The 19,305-nt window shown below is 38.6% G+C and overlaps 1 protein-coding gene across 2 annotated transcripts in view; it reads left to right on the forward strand.

Annotated features, from left to right (window-relative positions):
* Positions 1-871: 871 nt before the first annotated feature.
* The window catches only part of CNOT6 (CCR4-NOT transcription complex subunit 6), a 29,925-nt gene continuing 11,491 nt past the window's right edge, over positions 872-19,305 (forward strand). For both annotated transcript variants that reach the window (XM_026858155.1, XM_026858156.1), the window contains exons 1-4: positions 872-1,247; positions 12,355-12,468; positions 14,988-15,174; positions 19,052-19,137. In XM_026858155.1, the coding sequence (XP_026713956.1) occupies positions 12,357-12,468; positions 14,988-15,174; positions 19,052-19,137 (385 nt within the window). In that variant the 5' untranslated portion in view covers positions 872-1,247; positions 12,355-12,356. The remainder of the gene's footprint in view (positions 1,248-12,354; positions 12,469-14,987; positions 15,175-19,051; positions 19,138-19,305) is intronic.

Consider the following 19,305-nt stretch of genomic DNA (forward strand, 5'->3'; position numbering starts at 1 on the left):
CAGGCCCTGGCTCGTTCCGGCGGAGGGAAACGGCGAGGCAGGCGCGGGGGGGTGATTGCCAGGCGCGGCGGCCAATGGGGGAGCGCGGGAGGCGGGCCGGGCGCTGGCACGTGAGGCCGCGGGACAGACGCATGCAGGGATAAACAGAGGGGAATGGGGGCGGCGGGCGGCGATCGGGCCTGGATCGAGCGGATCCGGGGGGTCGTTGTCGTCGTCGTCGTCGTGCTCCGGCTCTGGGGCAGGCGGGCAGGGACGGAGCACCTGGGCCGGGCGCGACACTCCTGCGCCGCGTGGGAGCTCCCGCGCTCCGTGGTCTGTGGCGTCGCGCTCCCAGGACAGCGCTGCTCGGTTCGGATGCTGTCGGGAATTTTAAGCCTGTGATCAGACAAGGCTTTAGAAAAGTAGGTATTTGTGCACCTGGTTCTGTCTTCGTGGACTTAACGTATTGTGAACACGTATTTTATCTGCAGTTTTTCCACACACATTAAAAATTCATACAAAACCTACTTCGCTTTGTGTAATCTTAAGAAACACAGTCAGAGCAAATACAGTAAAACCGGAGGGTTTGTTGCGTTTGGGTTTTTAATACCGATACCTGTGTTTCCACAAACACCTAAAAAAAAATTGTACTACTGAAAATACAACTTCACAGACAGGTATTTGCTTTGTAGTTAGCGTTGCAGATCTTCTGGGTTTTTTTTCATTTGATTTCTGGGGCTTGTTTTCTTAATCTCGATTTTGCCACAATGGGTAACTAATTCAAAATTCAAGGGATTAAGAAATACCTGTGGTATTTGTCTGGCTTAAATACAAAGATGTGCAAGTGTTGACTGGTAATTGTATTGTATCTTGCATTTTTTTTTTATTCTAGAGCAGGTCTCGTAATTGGGAATTTATCAACATTTCCACTGGGGTAATTTTACAGGATTATCCGCCCTCTGTTCTTCCTGCTGGTTCATCTGGACTCTGTGGAGTTTGCTGCTAGCAATGAAGCCTTCTGTGGGGGTTTATTCATGCTATTACTGAAATGGAGCCCTTCGCATTTGGATTAACTCTTTGTTCACTTTTCACCTGAATCGCTTGGATTGTTCCATTTATAAAAAAGGATACTACCATGCATCTCTTTTCTGTTTGCATTTTGAAGTTGAACTCTGAATGCGGTCTTGGTGTGTTCAGGCTGTTTGCTTGAATTTTAGAGGAAGAACTGAAATATAAAGATAGATGAGACTGTAATACTGCATGGGCAGGTAAATGCTTCTGGTATGCTGTGTATGAAGACTTGAAAACACGTTGTGAAGGGTTACAAATTCAATGAGCATAGTATCTTTCTAGGTAAAAATCATTAAGATCAGGCTGTACTAGATAATTAAGACGACAGTTCTTTCACAACACATGAACAAAAGCATCTAGTTTTAAAAGCATGCCAGCGTGAATAAAAACAGTCATGTTAATCTGTCACCTAAAAGCTAAGTATTTTTGTTTGTAGTGCAGTGTGTGGTCTTGTTTGGGTTACCACCTGCCTAGGAGGCCGGGTGGTGAACCAGAATTCCTCCTTCCAGTTGTACAGCACCTGCTACAACAGGGAGTCCATGTTGCAGGGGCCCTGGTTCTGTTTGCTAACAGACTCTTGAGTTTTGAATTATTTTCTGGTTTTGTCATGTAATTTTGGCTGTATATGTGCAGTCTGTACTATTACATCTCGGCCCAAATGGTGCTGCATCATACACAGCTGGTATCTTTATGAATGAAGATGCCTTTCCGTCTTCAGAATTGAAAGAATGTACAGGAATTGTCACTTATTTCCTTAGGGTTTTTCTGATTAGAGAAATATATAGTATTCAGATGTTAGAGTTGCATATGATGAGCTTGAAAAAGCTGCCACTGACCTGAAAAACCCACAAGAATAAACTCAACAGACCCTACCTCTAGATTTTAGCCCTAGTTGCATGAGACAGAGGTTAATGCTTGGCCTGTTGCATTCAGTGCATCTGGGTTTTTTTAATCCGTGTATTGAGATTTTACACTACTTTCAGTGTCAAAATACTGAGATTAGTGAATCCAGTCTAAATTTAGACTTCTTCATGGTGTAATTTTGAAAGCTTTATACATAAATTGCTCAAACTGAGTCACTGCAGGGTTTAATCTGGTTTGTATTCCTTCTTCAATGTTGATGCTTTACACTTGGAAGTGTGATTATTGTACAGTATCCTGCAGGATTGTTAGCATTGTATTAAGTGACATCATTTATGTTCCTACATTGAAATTGGGTTGAGGAAGTCCACTGAACAGGGAAGCTTGGCATAAACTTGGGGACCTGCACTGACAATTTCTAGATGAAGCGATTTCTGCACTTGAAGAGTTTACAAATGCTTAGGCAAGTCCCATAGAAAAACTGTTTAAATGCTTAACGTGTACTTTTGAGCTACTAATTACACTTCCAAGATGGTGCTTATTAAAAAAAAAAAATTGGCAACAACTCAGTTTTTTCTTTTGTAAGACTGCAACATGAGTCCTTTTGTTAATGCCTCAGAGGGCTCTTTTTAAGTGAAGGTGTCAAGGAGAGACTAGGAGCAGAAAATATATACACAGTTGTTTACTTTAGAACTTAAAATACTTGCTGTTAGTATTCAGATTTATGCCATAATGAAGCTCTGAAGGAAGAGATGGATTTTTTTAAATTTTTTTTTTTTTTGACTGAGAAGTCCGTTAGATGTGTTTTATAGAGGCTGCCACGTAGATGTCAGGATCACAGCCTGGATATTTTGATGTCTCTCTTTTGTGTCTCAGTTCATGTTCCTGATACGCAGCCTTTATTCCGCAAGTGAAGTGGCTTCCTACCTTAAGACCATCCTAAAGTGCCTATACCATTTTATAATATCTCCAGTATCTCCAAGGTCTCCTTCAGCTTGTTGAGTTTCCTCCTTTCCTTGGGAAGGCAGCAGTTTCACTCTGAAGACTGGGGGTTTCTAGAACATGGTGAAGCAATCTGCGTGGTAGCTCATGCCGTTAGGGCATTGACCATTATATTATGGTCATCTTGCCATAGTTGGGAGACCATGAAGTATACTGTAGTTTGGTATACTGTATATTACAGATAATCTGTGCATCTTTACTGCTTGACCTATTTTGGAGTACACTGATGAGTGAGGTGTGGATCCTGTAAGTTGATCTGATTTAAATGGCGCTCCACAAAAGTGTATCTCTGCATAGATCAGTTTGCAGAGTCTGGCATCAAAAAAAAAGTTTAAGCACTGGCTGCGCTTCAGAGACAGATCCTTTCATGTGCTTTTTGGAACAAAACCCACGTTGAATCGACACCTACAAAGACAGGAAGGCTTGAAAATAAACTAAAGCTAGTTTTAAATGTGTACTGTCTGATGTGTATCACCTGTCAGAACAAGGAGAAGGCATTGTAATCGCTAAATAATAAAAAGTAATAGGCTTATAAAAAGGTTTATGCTAAATTCTGACCATTAACACTTTTTAATATTCTTTTAAAGAAGCTTTAACAAATGTCCACCCAACAGAAGAGCTTTGCCTGACAAAGCAAAGGTCCTGTGGACTAAGAGGAGTTTCAGTGCTGCCTTGATCACAACTCCTCTGTAAATTGAGTACTCTCAGGTACAAGTGATCTGTATGAAGTATAATTAAAACTGAAGAAATCCTTGCTTTGCTGAGGAACATCACGAAAGATCCACCTCTGGAGATATGAGAATTGATTGTATGGTAATTGTCAGTCATGGCATAAATACTTTCCATGTAGAGAGCAGTGGGCTAGATCACCCCATGGTTTCTTCTGCTATACTACGTCAGAACTTTTGTGGGAGAACTTGGAAAGCTGCTACTTTAGTTGCTCATTAACTACACATAATCTATGTCAGTACAGCCATCGTTGGAGTAATGTTGAAAACCAACCAGTGACATGGCTGGAGTGATGATACTTTTTCTAAAGCAAAAAATAAATCCCACTTTCTTAGCTATCGTTGGTTTTCAGCATTGCCTCACAAACAGCTGCATCAACACAATGGAGAGAGGTGATGAAGTGGAACATGGGGACAGGAAAAAAATTTCAAGTTGGCTTTGTTGCGCAAGAGTGTGGTTGTGGAACAACATTCTCAGGCTTGTTGGTTTAATTTGAAGTAAAAACAATCTATGAATAGGCTGGTTGCTTCTATCAGGATGTGGCTAGATGAACTAGAGCATGAACTGCGTGAACAAGTTCTGTAATATCCTGAACTTCAGTTAGTTTAGCAGCTCTAATATTAACAAGCATTTAAATATCTAGAGATTGTTTTTTAGGAAGGCGACGAGTTTTTTTTAAATTTAGATACTGACACCTCTTGTCAAGCTCTCGTTCAGATCTATAGCAGGAATGCTGAAAATGAGCTCATGTCCAAACTTCATTTAAAATAGCTAGGTTCTCTCTTACTCCTAAGTTCTATTGCAAGGCTAAGAGAATAATGTTTTTTGTAGTGGTGACTTAATGTTTTCACCCACAAAACAACAGAAATGTGATAAGTATTCTGCAGATGCATGAAGGAAAATGTGGTAAAAAAATGTTGTGGTATACATGCCAGTATTTAGAAGAGCTACTGAGTTGGACCAAGATAAGTGCAGCAGTTATTCTAAACAAGAATTAATGTTCCATGTATAGTGAAGAATCATAACTAAATTGTCAAATATGATTGGACACAGCCAGTGGGGTGAGCGTTGGTATTGTATTAATGTTTTTGAGTGTGAGACAATTTTCATTAGCTTTCTGAAGATGTTTGTAGGTGAAGTTTTTAGGCCTTGATCTTACTGCCTATCTGCATTTTTAAAACTTGAAGCTAAATGTTTTATAACAGAACTCTTCCTTTTAAAGTTAATCTTTTAGGTTCCATTTTATTCATACAGTATATAATTATGTAATGCAAGTGAATTCTTAAAGTAATTAGTGAACCTGACTGATCTTTTAATGTATTGGTATTTCAGAATACACTAAAATAGAAAATGCAGAAATCTGAATGTTGCGTAGTACTCGTTAGCTAGCCAAAGTGTTTCTAGGGATACCAGTTAAAGGTCAGCCTTTGCTTTGCAATTTGGTTTTGTGTTAATGTTTGTTTTGTATACAGTAGCCTTTTACTATAGGCATAATTACATACAATTGCTGATAATTAAGAACTGTTCTAATCATCTGGACTATGCTACACTGAGAACATTTGAACACAGTATTTCTAATCATTAGATGATGTGCAGGGTAAGGGGTGAGCATATGAGTTCTTTATCATGAGTCAGATAAAATATATCTATCTTGTAGGTCTGTCTAGAAGATGGAGCAGTCAAGGACCTCTTTGCTGAATTGTGCCTTTTGCATTCCGACCATTTTAGAGTTCTCTTTTGAACCCAAACTGGTCTTCATAGCAACTGAACATGGAAGTGAGAATTGCTTCTTTGCACTAGTGAAACTGTGGTTAATAAGTTTTTCACATCTTCCAAATTTTAGGGGATTACAGCTACACCATTAAAATACCAGGCTGCAGGTTGGTCATCAAATAGGAAACTGTGATTGTGAGTGGAGGGGTGGTGGGTTGGTCAGGAGGAGAAGTGGAGGGTTGGAAAATGGCAGTCTGCCTACCCCTGCCACACACCTTGTAACCGGCCAGTTTGCATTTCTGTAAACAAGCAGTTAAGAAGGATGAAGAAACCTTTATTAAATTTGAAATACCTGCAGGACAGAAGTTAATAACATGGTAGTCTTGAAAATATGAATTGACTGATTTTTTTGGATTTAAAATTTAAAGCCTGATCTTGTCAGTGCTATATAGCTCTATAGTCTAATCAAGTCATCCTGATTTGCAAACGCAAACGTACCCTTTGGCATTTATGGCCCAGTTGATATGAACTGGGATGCTTTGTTTTTCTTAAATTTCAGGAGGGTTTTGTCTCATTTCAGTCATAGATTAAGCGTTTTGCAGAACTTTTACAGCTTTATAGATTTTTTTGGAAAGAATATTAAACCATATGTCAACTTCAGAGTTTTCTGTAGCAGAACTTACATATGCAAAATCAAATAACTCATCTGATTAGTCATATTCCAGATATACTCACATGAACTAATGTGTATTGACTTAAACAGTATCCTGTATTTATTATTACGTAGTTGTAATGCATGTTCACATCCCACTGCATTCTCTATGTCTGAAAAAGAGAAGGGTTACTTGTGGGTTTGTATTGGCAGTCATGTAAAGCTCTAGTTTTAGAAGTCCTCAAAATACTATGAAGAAGCATTACTTCCCTGATGAAGCTATTAAATCTTAATATGCTAACAGCCACTAAAAATGTGATCCTACCAAGTGGAAAAAAACCCACTTTGAATGAATCAATTGACTTTCTGTTGACTCAACAGCACTTTAATTTTTTTTTAATTTAGATTATTCCAACATTAAGCTATAAATTGGGTTAAAGGGATCTTGATGCTTTCCCACATAGCTGAGTCTCTTGGGGGCAGGGAGTGTTTCAGGAGTCATTCTTGTGCTGCTCTAGTTCTGCCTGGGCACACAGCTGTTACGTATCATCCTTCCTCACACTAGGTAAAAGGAAATTTTTAATTCACACTACGTATTCTGACAATTGCAGGTGTCATCCTTTAGCCACTTTTCCAATTGGACTTTTTCTAGTCTTATTTTTTCGATTCTGTAAAAAAAAAAAAAAAAAAAAAAAAAAAATCAGTATTAAGATCACTGTCTAGTTTGCTGCCCGTGCATGATATAGACTGAAGATAAATACAGTCATTGACTCAACACGTCAATTCAAGTGTGTAAATTCTGTAGGGACTGACCTTTATCATAAGCCTGTTCAAGCTTCTGTTGCTTTTGTGTGAGAAGACAGATGTTGCACCTTGTCATCCTGGCCAGGGACAGTGTCTGTTTATGCAGGGTTCTTGCTTCATTTGCCTGTACTTTAAGCTGAAATGGAATTAAGTTGCCATAGAAATTTTAACTTGCCGAGTAAAGTGCCATCAGTGACAAGAAGGTGAAAGCAGTAAGCTTGATTCACTTTTGAAAAGCATTTGTTTAAAGAATGGATTGCGGATCTTTGAGCAAATCTTGAGTTTTATGGTAAATGCTGAACTACAACACTACAAAATTACCTTAAAGAATTTTTTCCAAAGCACAGTAGGTATCTTTTTGATGTATTTCTGTTCTACATTCCCTTTGAAGAGGGTCACTGTTCGGAGTTTAAAGCAGTAATTTCTGTTCATTCTAATAAAGCTCAACAGTCGAGATTAATGCTTTAAATACAGGTTAACGTTTCTGATTAGCATATACATTGCTAGAACTGCTACAGATTTAAGTTATCTAAAAAGCAGTGTACTTTGACTTCAGTTAGGATTTTAGACTTTGTTCAGTGTTACTATTTAACTAATGCATAGATGAGGGTAGTTGCAACCAAGATTTTTGCTTCCTGCTGTGCAAGAAGAGATTTTGGGTAGGTGTGGCCAGAAAGACAAGCCTGGTGTTGTCCCGATTTCAGTTCCATAAACAGCTGTGCTGCAAAGCCACACATACATTGCAGGAATAATAATATAGGCAGCTAGGCTCCCTCAAATTTTATTTTTTCTTTTCCTTCTCCCTCTTAGCTTTTGGCCAGTTGAATTCCCTTCACCAGCTCCTTTTGTTATCGGACAAAAGTCAGTGCTGATGCAAGAGTGAAGTAGAAATACACAGTCCCAGGGAGGAAGGAACTGCAGCAGGACCAGCTTAGTTCTGCTTCATGCGTTGTAAAACCACAGTGCAAGTGACTGGTGTGGAGGGGCGAGGAGGATCCTAAGTTAACTTTGAATTCAAAACATATCAGTCAACTTAAACACTTATGTTTGTGGGGAAGGTCGCTGGAACCCATTTTCAAATGAAACTTTGGATTACATGGAAAAGAGCTTCAAGGTTAAAGGCACAAGGTTACAAATGAATGGTCTGGGATGAGCTTCCAGTGTTAGGATTTAGAGAAAGAAAGGAAAAAAACTCTCACAGATGTGCTATCGCTTTCTTACGAAATCTCTGAGCAAGTTAATGGTTTATAATTAATGGGAAGTACTGTAGATTGCTTTCTATCCTGCTACTTTTCAGCAGTGCAAAAGTCACTTATTTGGCAAGTAATACTGCACTACATCAATAAGTGGAAAATATACTTCAGTTATTACTTCTAATTTTGTTAGGTCTAGTTTTTTATAGTTTATTCACTGTTTTTAATTAAAGTATCAAGAAGTTTGAGCGGTTCTGTACTTGATCAGGTGTGGTGCTACTTTGTTTACTTCTCCCTCCTGGCTATCTCCTCATCTACATCAGTTTATCAGTAGTAAGTAATATGAAGTAAAGGCCAGGGGGGGAAGTCAAAAGAAGTCAACGTATGTCAAGAAGTTTCAGAAGCAGAGTTGCAATGCTTCAGTGTAGTGATCTTGACGTATATCTAAAGATACTCGTATATCTGTAAATGGGCGTGGTAGGTGCTGCTTAGTAAGTACTGAAATAGTTATTTCAGAATAGTTGATTAGATCAGATATAGTTGTGTCTGAACACTAACCCACACTGCTCTCACTTGTTCACTGTTTTCTACAAGGCTTTAGAATTCAAGTTTTCTTTGCCTAATTTAAATTTTGATGTGGAAGAAGTTGATGTTTCTAGGAGAGTTTTGGGGGCAAACTTGGTATCTACATTTATAGTAAAACTAATACTATAAGAGGTTGATGGTACTTGGCCTCCAGGGGTTGTCTAGTACATTTAGTTTTGAAATAGAGTTAGTTTTATCTGTGGCGTTACAGAAAGCATTTCAGGAAATGAGGAACTGCTGTAGTATTTTCTGTTGGTGTTGGTGGGGGTTTTTTTCATAAAAACCCCTACTCTCAGAAAAACTGCTCACCTACTTATTTTGATTAAATCCTTCTCCCCACCATCTTCCAATTCCGTAAAAATGGCAGAAGGGAAGAACAGGAAAGAAATCACCATCTTTCCTGCCCTGTCACTCAAAGCAGTTTCCCCAGCCTATACTTTCTCCATTTTAGAGGCATTATTTATAGGTAGTTTACACAGTCATCTGGAGCACAAACTACCTCATAGTCCAACTTCCACTTTACACACACCTGTAGCCTAGGAGACTTACCATTTCAGAAGTCTTGTCAGGCAATGGTCTGAACTCTTCCCACTCTTCTACAGTTAGCAGTGTAGCTAAACCAGCTTGGCCTTCAAGCAACTCCTTCTTTTCTAGGCACCAACCCCTCCTGACACCGTGCCCGTGATGGCACCGGGGCTGTGGCTGTACAAGCTCCTCGAGAGCAGAGCACACCACTCGCGTGGTTGCTGGTAATAACAGCATCTCTTGTCCAGGACAGTTCTGTAAAACAACACCTAGCCTGGCTTTTCATCACCTGACTGCACTCATGGCTTTAATCTAGAGAGACAGGCAGCCATCAGTACAGGTGCTCCTCAACCTGGGAACATTTGGCTTTGTCTCCAGTGGTCTGTTCCTGAGCGAAGCCAGAGCCAGTGCTCTGTCACCCACCTGCTGTATGAGCCAACTTTGTCAGCTCTTCTTCTAACAGGTTGCCCTCCCTTGACTTTACAACCTTTAGTTTTTTTCTTCTCTCTCTGATCCTTACTATCCTTGCCCTGCACCTTTCCCTGAAGGATTTTGCCTGCCGCTGCTCTCCCTTGCCCTGTCCTGCTCCCTTTCTCAGTACCCTCTGTGCAAACCAGGGCTTAAAACTGTCTGCACTGAAGCCTCAAGATCTAAATCCCTATGGCAGACCCTCTGCACTCTTGACCTCATGAGCCTTGTTTAGCTCAGTTTATTTGGGGTGAGGGGTGTTAATTCTTGTGCTGTGGCTGTGACTGAGGGTGGAAATGGGCAGCCACATTCCTTGAACTCTCAAGCTCCTTTTTTTTTTTTTTTACAACGATTTAAATAACACTTTTAATAACTTGGTACAAGATAGTAAACAGGTTCATTTGCATTCAAACATATGTAAATGTTCTCTTCATTAAATGTATGTAGTCTGGGGTGTGTTCCTGGCATCCATGTCATATCTTTGTTTATAAAGATTTTCACCTTTATGAACTAACTTGCTGTATGTGATAACAGCCTTATGTTCAGTGGTGGCTTCCACTGTCTGTGTTGGTGCAACTGAAAATTGCAGGTGGGTGCAAGCTCTTTTGAAAACGATCATCATCATAGTTTAAAGCTGCAGTTATCAGTGGCTTCAAGGTTGTTCACCACCATTTTATGGGTCTTACTAAAAATTGCTTTAGTCTGACAAAACTGCATCGCTTAATCTGATATTTACCTCAGCTTTTACGTTTAACTGTAGCAGCTCAGCAGGCTCTAAAATTGGATTTGGGGAGGTAGAGAAGGGAGGAGCGAGAGTGATTTGTAAGAGACTGATTTTCTTGAACTACTCCATGGTGTGAAGTTTTGCAATGCAATTCAAAGTATTGCGCTCATGTTTTCTGATATCCTGTGAAATATGACCCAAATTTAGCTTTGTCAGATCCCGAGGAATCTTGAACTCTATGTGATGGGATAAAGATGCTCTAACAGTTGGTGTGACAGTGTCCTTGGTGTTCTGGTGTGGTCAGTGTCAGTGATGCTGTTGGTCAGCAGCTGCTCCTTCAGCCAGGAGGCTCTGAAGCATTTGCTGCTTTTTTTTCCTCCTGGTAATCTTTAACAGCGGGGAATCGTCCACTGTGAAATGCAGCAGTTAGAGAGGGGAAACCATCAAGAGCAGGAACACTAATGAGAGGGAGAATAGTGCCAGGGATGGACCAGGAGCACAAGGTCACCAGGATCCAGTGTTAAAATCTCAAACTCTTAAATCTCTAATTGTTTTAGTGCACATTAACAAAACCCACTGGAAAAGTATGTCATCCTCTTCTGGTAGCAAGGAGCGATATGCTGCTGGTACCAGCAAGGTTGTTAATTAGTGCATGTGATTGAGTGTGCTCTGGGGAATGTTCGTTTCTGTACTGAATGAGATTTCTGTCTCTAGTATACCTGCTTCATTTCTTGAAAAATTGGAACATATTTATTAATTCAGGGAGCTGCAAGAAGAAAAAGCATCAAATGACTGAGGAAGGTAAATGTTTCCTGACACACTGGAGCGTTCCTATGTGGCATTGGTCTTTGTGAATTATATATAATTATATATAGCAATTTCAGAAGGGATGCTCTATATGTTACTTTGCTGTATGTTATTGCAGGAGTTGCATAGTTATTGCAGGGAGAAGTTACACTTTTACCTTTCTAGTGGTTATAATCCAGTTTTATCTCCTTTAATTAGCTTAGTTTGAAGAAGAAAGTGTTACACTTGGTGATTCTAGTACCCTGGGTACTCAAGTGCCTTCATTCTTTAAGGAGCTCCACCCAGCTGCTATTTATAATCTCATCCTTTTACCCACAATTCACTTTTTAAAGGGGAATTTCTTTTCACTGAAGAAACCTGTTTTTTACCCGTAGTGGCAGTGGGAAAGGGAAGGAGGAGTGTGAATTAGTAAAAGAGCTGTTGTGTTAAAGTAAGTGTGTGGTGCCTAAAAGCTTTAATTAAGATACATAATTAGCTGGAACTTTGGGGGGGGTTTCTGTTGTTTTTTTAACATACAGAGTAAACACTTTCCAGTAAATTCAGTAAACAGTTAATAAGTCTGGTTGATAGTCTACCTTTTTTTTTTTTTTTTTCAGTTATTCCTTATTTATTCTCTATATAATTACAACACTTTTCTGATGTATTCACTCTGTCCAGGGATGTGAAAAAATTAGAAAGCCTTAAAAAAACCTGGTGGGTAGGTGTGCTCATGATTTTGACCCATATAGCTTCCTCTTTATTGAGTGTTTTTGGGTAGTATTATAATACAGCTGTAAAGTATTTTGCTTAATAATTGCATAATATTGCTTGTAATGTGTTTGTAAATGTGATTTGAGCCAGCATTGTTTAATTTCTCTTATTTCCTAGAAATAATTGTATAGCTTGTTGCTTGTGCCTGGGGTAGGATGGATTGATCTTGATGGACACAGTGATATAGCCTTGAAAGGTTGCAGGATGTAATGTTTATGTTGGTTTACAGATTTTGTTAAATTATTGGGGGGTGGGGTGGGGTGTTTAGTCTGTGTCTGCTATTCTAGGAGCATCAGGAGTCTGTGTTCTTCTGTTTTAGAACAGTCTTCCCACTCAGTGAAGTTTGTAAATGGGCATGGGTTGTCTTTATCTGAAGTTTTGAAAAATATTTGGAGAGAATGTCCAGTATAAAATTCAACTAAAACAGAAATTATCTGTGAAAGAATTCTCAGTGTATAGTGTCTTAATTATTTGTCTTTTTGTCTCAACAGGAATGCCCAAGGAAAAGTACGATCCACCTGATCCACGGAGGATGTACACAATTATGTCCTCAGAGGAAGCAGCCAACGGAAAGAAATCACACTGGGCAGAGTTGGAAATAAGTGGTAAGAAACTGAGGGATGGCCCCGAGTTATGAACTCCTTGCAAGTTAAGACTAGCCTATGTAGTACGGGCTTGAACAAGAAGTCTGGAGTGGAGTTACCTGCCTTGAAGTGAGCCAGCACACCAGCATAGCAGCTGCCAGCCTCTGGGTGTGTCGAGGGAAGAGGTTGGGTTGGGATAATGTAGGGAGGCAGGTGGGGAATCCTAACACATAGGGAAGTTGCAAAGCTGAGGATGTGGGTGTGAGCTCTCTGTGTCTTAAGAAGACAGGGTGGATGAGAGCGTGTATTTAAGATCTGATCTGGTTTGTCAAAGAGAAGAGGGTGAAGTGGGGGATGATATGTAGACATAATGCTGTTACTTTAAGTAATGTAACAGTGTTGTATTAGTCCATGACAGTATAGTTCCTATTGAAACACAAGTTTTCCATTTAAAAGCAGTTGTAAATCTTTGCTCTGTTCCTGAGATTAAAAAAAAAAAATAAAAAAAAATCAAGAACTGTGCTAGCCTTGAGATACTGTTTGACTTTGGAATCTTTTCTTGAAAATAAGATAACACGCATAAACATGAATTCCAGCTGGTGTGGGATACCAGTCTCTCTTCATTTGTAGTGTAAATTCCGTTTCTGCTACATAAAGTGTGTTTACAAGGAAATTAGAGCAAGTATTTTAAGAATTTAAAAATTATTTGGTGGTGGTGTAAATTTAGACTGAAATTTTGCTGAAATATGGAGGTTCTTTAAGAGACTGCAAAGCCTGTATGCAATATTTCTAAATGACTGTCTAATAGATAAATTTACAGAAGAAAGAATACAAATAGAGGTCTTTTAATTGTGAAGTCTTTCCATCCAGATCATTGAATCTGTGTCTTCACGTGCCATGTGCCTTAACATGTGAATAGCATTCTTTACTTGAAGGTTACAGATGCAGAAACCTAGTTTAATGCTGCTTCAGGAATCAGCATTATGTATCAGCATTAGGCTTGGATATCCACATGGACATCTGCTGCCTCCGCACAGAAAATGCATTAAGTGATGGCTCTTTCCTTTCATGCCTGGTAATCTCTGATTCCAGCCAAAAGAGGTGCAGGTAGTGAAGAGGGTGGATCAGTGATGTTGATTGGAAATCCTTTCAGCTACAAGGGTTTCTTTGATTGCAGTCACCTGTTTGCATTGTGAGTGGAAGAGGTCTTAATTCAGTTTTAAAAATACTAAGAACTATTGACTTGTATGTTTTAAATACAACCTTTCAAAATATTTCTTTAATGAGCATTACAGTAGCACGAATCCTGTAGGAACTGTATGCATTTGCCTCGCAAAATAAAATGTGACAATATTTTTGTTTTATTAATGTTCACACTGTCTTTTCCTTGCTAAATACTTGGTGGTCTAATACAGAAAGCCACAAATGTTTTAACTGCTCTCATTTAAATCACTGAGCTTTTTCACTGCAGGCTTTTTTATGCCACTCACTTTCTTAAAGCTCATTGGAAATGATACCTGTGTTAAACCCATTGTTACCAGGGCTGACTCCCAGATACACATGTATTGGTGTAGCTTTCCCCAGGAACTAAACATGACTTCTTTTATTTTGAAGAAAATAATATAAGGAAAGGAATTCTAAAGTGTTTATGTTAGTATAATATTAACCAGACTGTTCTTAATATTGTTAAGTTATGGTGGGGTTTTTTAAAGTCTGCTGCAAGTAACTTTTTGCCTTGGACAAACTGATGTTGGTGGTGTCCTTCTGATGCTTTTGGTACAGTGAGATGACTTCTGCAAATGAAAAAGGATCTGGGGGGAAAAAAAAATCTTGGAGAGAATAAATGTTTTGAGACCTTCTGATGATATCTCACATTCCTTGCATGCGGCAATGTAAAAATCTTGATTCTGTCACACAAATCCATGTTTCCACCCTTCAGTTTATACAAAAATCATACCGTTTTTTTTAAATATCTGGCAATAGTTTGTGCAGCTTTTAGTTGAATGCCAGATGGAAATCCATGTTCTCAACTAAGCATCTTAGTCACCCTAAATATAGTGCTTCTATCTGTTCTTGGCTGGATTAATGCCATAGAATAAAGATTTTTTGGTCTGAAAGATGTGCAGAAATAAGGGGCAAACCAAAGAAGCATCTTTCATCTCAAACATAAACTATTATTGAAAAAAATCTGTTTCTTACACCTCTGTTAATTACTGAATTCATGGTCAGTTAGTAAATATGTCTTGTTTTGTATGGAATTGGAGAAGGATGTTTAAACCTTAAGTTTGGATCAGAAAAACCAATCGAAGTATCCTTGGCAACACCTTACATTCTCTTATGCATCACCAAATTTTTTTGATCTATAGAATCGATGATTAATGGTATTTTTATTGAATAAAATAATAATAATAAACCCCACAACAAAACCCAAACACACACACATGCACCCCCAAACCCCTCCTACATACTTAGAAGATATGTAATTATTGTTAAACCTAGGTAGCTTAAATGTTCTTTTCTTTTGTACCTTCCTTCCACAGGGAAAGTGAGAAGCTTAAGTTCGTCATTGTGGACACTGACCCATTTGACAGCTTTGCATCTCAGTGACAATTCCTTATCCCGTATTCCTTCAGACATTGCCAAGCTTCACAATCTGGTATATCTGGACCTGTCTTCTAATAAAATCCGCAGTTTACCAGCAGAGCTCGGAAACATGGTGTCACTCAGGTATGTAAATTTTAGCAGGAGTTAAAATTGTTATCTTATTATTGTTGTAGCAACACTTTAAATTTCAGCACAGTTTTTATGTTCTAGTAAGCAAAAAGCATAAGTAAATTCCCCCTTTCTCATTTCTTTTTATCTGTCTCCCTAAATACTTGGTACAGTCTGTGCAGCTATAGCAGTGCTGGCTTTCCTGTGATCTCCTGTTCTGATGTATGACAGTACGGAATGAGCCTCAGAAGTGCTTGGTTTTATGGCAATCACCCATTTTATGTTTTTCCAGGTTGGGTTTCCTCTCTTATGCGTCTCTTTGCAGACTCTTTTACAAATCTTTATGTGGTGTTTTTCTCTAAGAAATACTGATGCACACAAAAAAATTTGCTTTTAACTCGTAGTAAGGCAGGAAAAAGGTCAGATTAAACATTCATAATCATCTTAACTACAATTTTTTCCTCTTTATTAATCTTTATTAATTATTCTTAACAATAGTTCTTGTTATAAAAGATAAACAGAATAACTGCAACTTGTCTAATATTGTCTCCTTCCCATGTTTGCTATCATGTAACTGCGTTCCTGTGCAAACTGGGAGAAACTGGGAAGAAGAAAAATGTTCTAAATGTACCTTTTGTTTTCTCTCAGTTTTACAGTGCTAAGATGTGCAAAGTTTGCATGGAATTCCTCCTTTTGGAATTGAAACATGAATAGTTATGCCTATTTATATGATAGTTAAGGCTATAGCATTTAACTTTGTAAAATCACTGTTCTGTAAATATATAAATAATGAATACAAGAGTAAATATTTACAGGCAACATCCTTTTGCCCTTGACCCAAAGGAAGAGCCTTAACTTAGGTACCAGTAGTACCAGTAATTGTTGCTTTTAATTTTGAAGACATTTATGGACACCTTTTTCAAATCCAGAAAGCACTGAGTCTAAAAGTAATGAGAATGTTGTTAGGAGTAAAGAAGACAATAGAGAAATAGGCTGCCAGCACAGCTCTAATGAAACTGGAAGCAAAGCAAGTTTGCACATAGAAATATCAGTCATTGCATTTCCTTCTACTTCAGAGAAGTCCATTCTGTGGGGAGGATTAAACTACCTGATTAAATTGGTACTAAAAGCTCAAATTCCAAAGCAGTTAAAGACTCAACCTTGGAGGCTGAGCCGAGGGACCTTGCTTTTTAGAGCATAATTGGCAGCTCTGTTTTGTAGTATGTTGTATAGTTGTTTTCAGCTGTGAAGTAGTCTGTTCTAAAGAAAGCTTTGCATTACTGTTTCAAGTAAAAGCAGTTATTAGTAACAGGTTTCTTTTCTCCTTTGTCCACTCCTCAGGTATTGTGAGCTAGCAGTCCTAAATGTACTGGAATATTCTCAAATTCATCTTTGTACTTCATTAGCATCCTTTTATTTTCATCAGTCTTTTTCCTTTTAAAATGTTGTAAACATAATACTCAACGATGTGGAGTTAGCTTAATAGCGTATACTCATCAGTAGTGTCAAAAGATATTGTGCCTTCTTCCCAACACTCCTTGAATTTATTCTCACTGATTCTTTGAAGTTTCAGCTCTTCCAAGTCCTAAATCTCCTCTGTGTAGAGGAGGCTAAATCCTGAGAATGTGAATTGTGTAGCTTAGGTCTAGGATCACGCTTGTTTTCTATTTATGACCTACACATAACATTTGAAACCAGTTCTCTATGTGAAAAGCGAGTGCATTGATCCACTGCACTGTCTGGTCTCAGTAATTGCAGCTGATCCATGATTTCTTTTCACTGGGCTGAAAGTGAAGAAAAACCTGTAAGCCCATCGTATGTGATAGCGCTCTGCAGGTCTCAGCTGTGCAGACATTTTAGGTTTCAGGCTGGCTCTTACTGCAGACACTTCCCATAGCTTCTGGGAAGTTGTTCAAACCATGGGTAATTCAACACTGGGCACTGCTAATACCCTGAGCCACAGAAATCATTTGTGCTCTCACACTTGAGAATTGATAACAGGTCTTCCAGCTCCTGCATCTGGAGCTCTGGGTTTGGTCTGTGTGGCAGAGCTCGCCTAAGGCTCCTTGCATCCCCTCTTTACTAGAGGTACTTGAAGGAAGAGGTGTCAGAGCAGTACACTTTCTGATCTTGGGAGAAAGAGGAGAAAAAATAAACACTGTAACGTTAAACAGATTCTGTTGATATGCTTGAAAGAGCTAGTGGGATTTGCTGTGATCTCATTTGCCGTGTAGAGGGGGTGGGTTCTGTGGAGGCAGGGATCATTAGAGAATATCATTCTTTGATCCAAGAGAGAAAGTGTAATGATACCTACTACTGTGCCATTCTTCCAGCTCGGTGTTTTTCCTCTGGAACAATTTAGTGTATTTTTTTTGTAATTCATACATAAGTTTTTTTTAGACTTCAGCAGTGCTTTGAAAAACTCTGAGAGGCCAAAGTAGCTTCCTAAAGAATAAACTAGTAGCTTTATAATGTCACATAGAATATCATCCCTGCAAATAATAGCAATTTAAATCTTAAATGTTTATGGAATTGCTGAGAACTAGTGGAGATGTTGATTTTTATTTTTTTTTTTTTTTAAATCCCCTTCCATCCTCTTTTCTACCTCATTTGTACTTAGAAACCCTAGAATGACATAGTGAGCTTCTGAGTTTCTCTCTGGAGTATGTGCTTTTGTCTATGGGATTTTATACTGGAAAAAAAAAAACAACAAACCAAAACCAAACAGTAAAAACCGCCAGTTGGGAAGGTGTGCTACAGTCTGGCAGTCAGTTGAGCAATGACTTGGCATTTCTGGAGAACCCAGGGAAATAAAAAAAATGGTCCCCTGCCGTATCTTCTTCCTCTATTACACACCCCAGAGTGTCTCTAAAACAAGCCACTTTTACCAAGGTTTCTAAATATGCAGTGAAACACTGAGAATTTCTGAAACAGCAGAGTTTACTTTTGAAATGCAAGTCTAGAAGAGTTGTGTCTCTTTGCTTCAGATGCTGTCTTGTAGAATCTAAAAGAGCTAAGGTAACTCTTGGCATCCAGGTTTCCTTTCCTTTTTTTTTTTTTTTTTTTCCTTTTTTTTTTTTTCCCTCCTTCTTTTTCCCTTTTTTGTTGTCTTAAAATACTTTTCAAGTCTCTAGGCACCAAGTTGTAAACACTTGAAGTAGCAGCTTTATATTGAATATGATGAGGAAGGTCTTTGCTGCTTAGATGAGAATGTGTTGCAGGAAGTGAAAAGTTCCTAACAAGTCCATTTTCTCTGCCTAGTTCGTTGGGAAATCAGAATTCAGGACATGAATTCTGTTACTGTCTGCATATTGGTTTTGTAAGTTAAAAGCACGTATTTTGTCTTAACACTGAAATTATGAAACTAAAAAGAACCAACAAAAAAAATCCCCACCAAAACCCCAAACCCCACAACAGAAAATTACTGTTGTAATTGACTATTACATGGTAATGTCATAGTTCTTATCATATTGCCATGATCTGGATTTTTTGCTTATTTGTTTTCTGGGATACAATTTCCCTTTATTTGGCCTTTAATCATAGCCAAACTGTATCATGGCCTGGTTTTTCAGAGCTGTTACTGCTTCATCACTTAAAGTATTCAGTTATTGCTAATCTTTACAGAATTTCTGACTTTTTAAGATGAACTCACCAAACAGCTACTTTCCTCTGTACTTCAACGTAATATGTATTTTGTGTCTCTGTGTGTGTGTGTGTGTGTGTGTTTAAGTACAGCAGGATTTCCCTAACTAATGCTGTTTAGTCTTTGAGTTTTTCAGTATTGTGGTTTGCTAGTATATTGTTTCTCTTTTAGTTAAACTTCTTGTGCTGTGCTGCTGAAGACAAATCTTGGTCTGTTTTCAGCTCTTGTATGATTCTTGCTCTGTTACAGGGAACTACATTTAAATAACAACCTGTTACGAGTTCTACCTTTTGAGCTGGGAAAACTGTTCCAGTTACAGACTTTGGGTCTGAAAGGTATTGCTGCTTTTTCTTGGTATCCACACTTTGTTTAATAAGATCTCTTCTGAGATGTGATGGCTGTAGGCTGCTGGTTCATAAAGTGTACCGAATAGCAATCCCAGATGTAGCTACTTACTCCACGTTTATTAATACTGTTATTTAGGGATTATTTAGGGATTATTT

This window comes from Athene cunicularia (assembly GCF_003259725.1).
Source record: "Athene cunicularia isolate RWA chromosome 13 unlocalized genomic scaffold, athCun1 chr13_part1, whole genome shotgun sequence".
Lineage (NCBI taxonomy): Eukaryota > Metazoa > Chordata > Aves > Strigiformes > Strigidae > Athene > Athene cunicularia.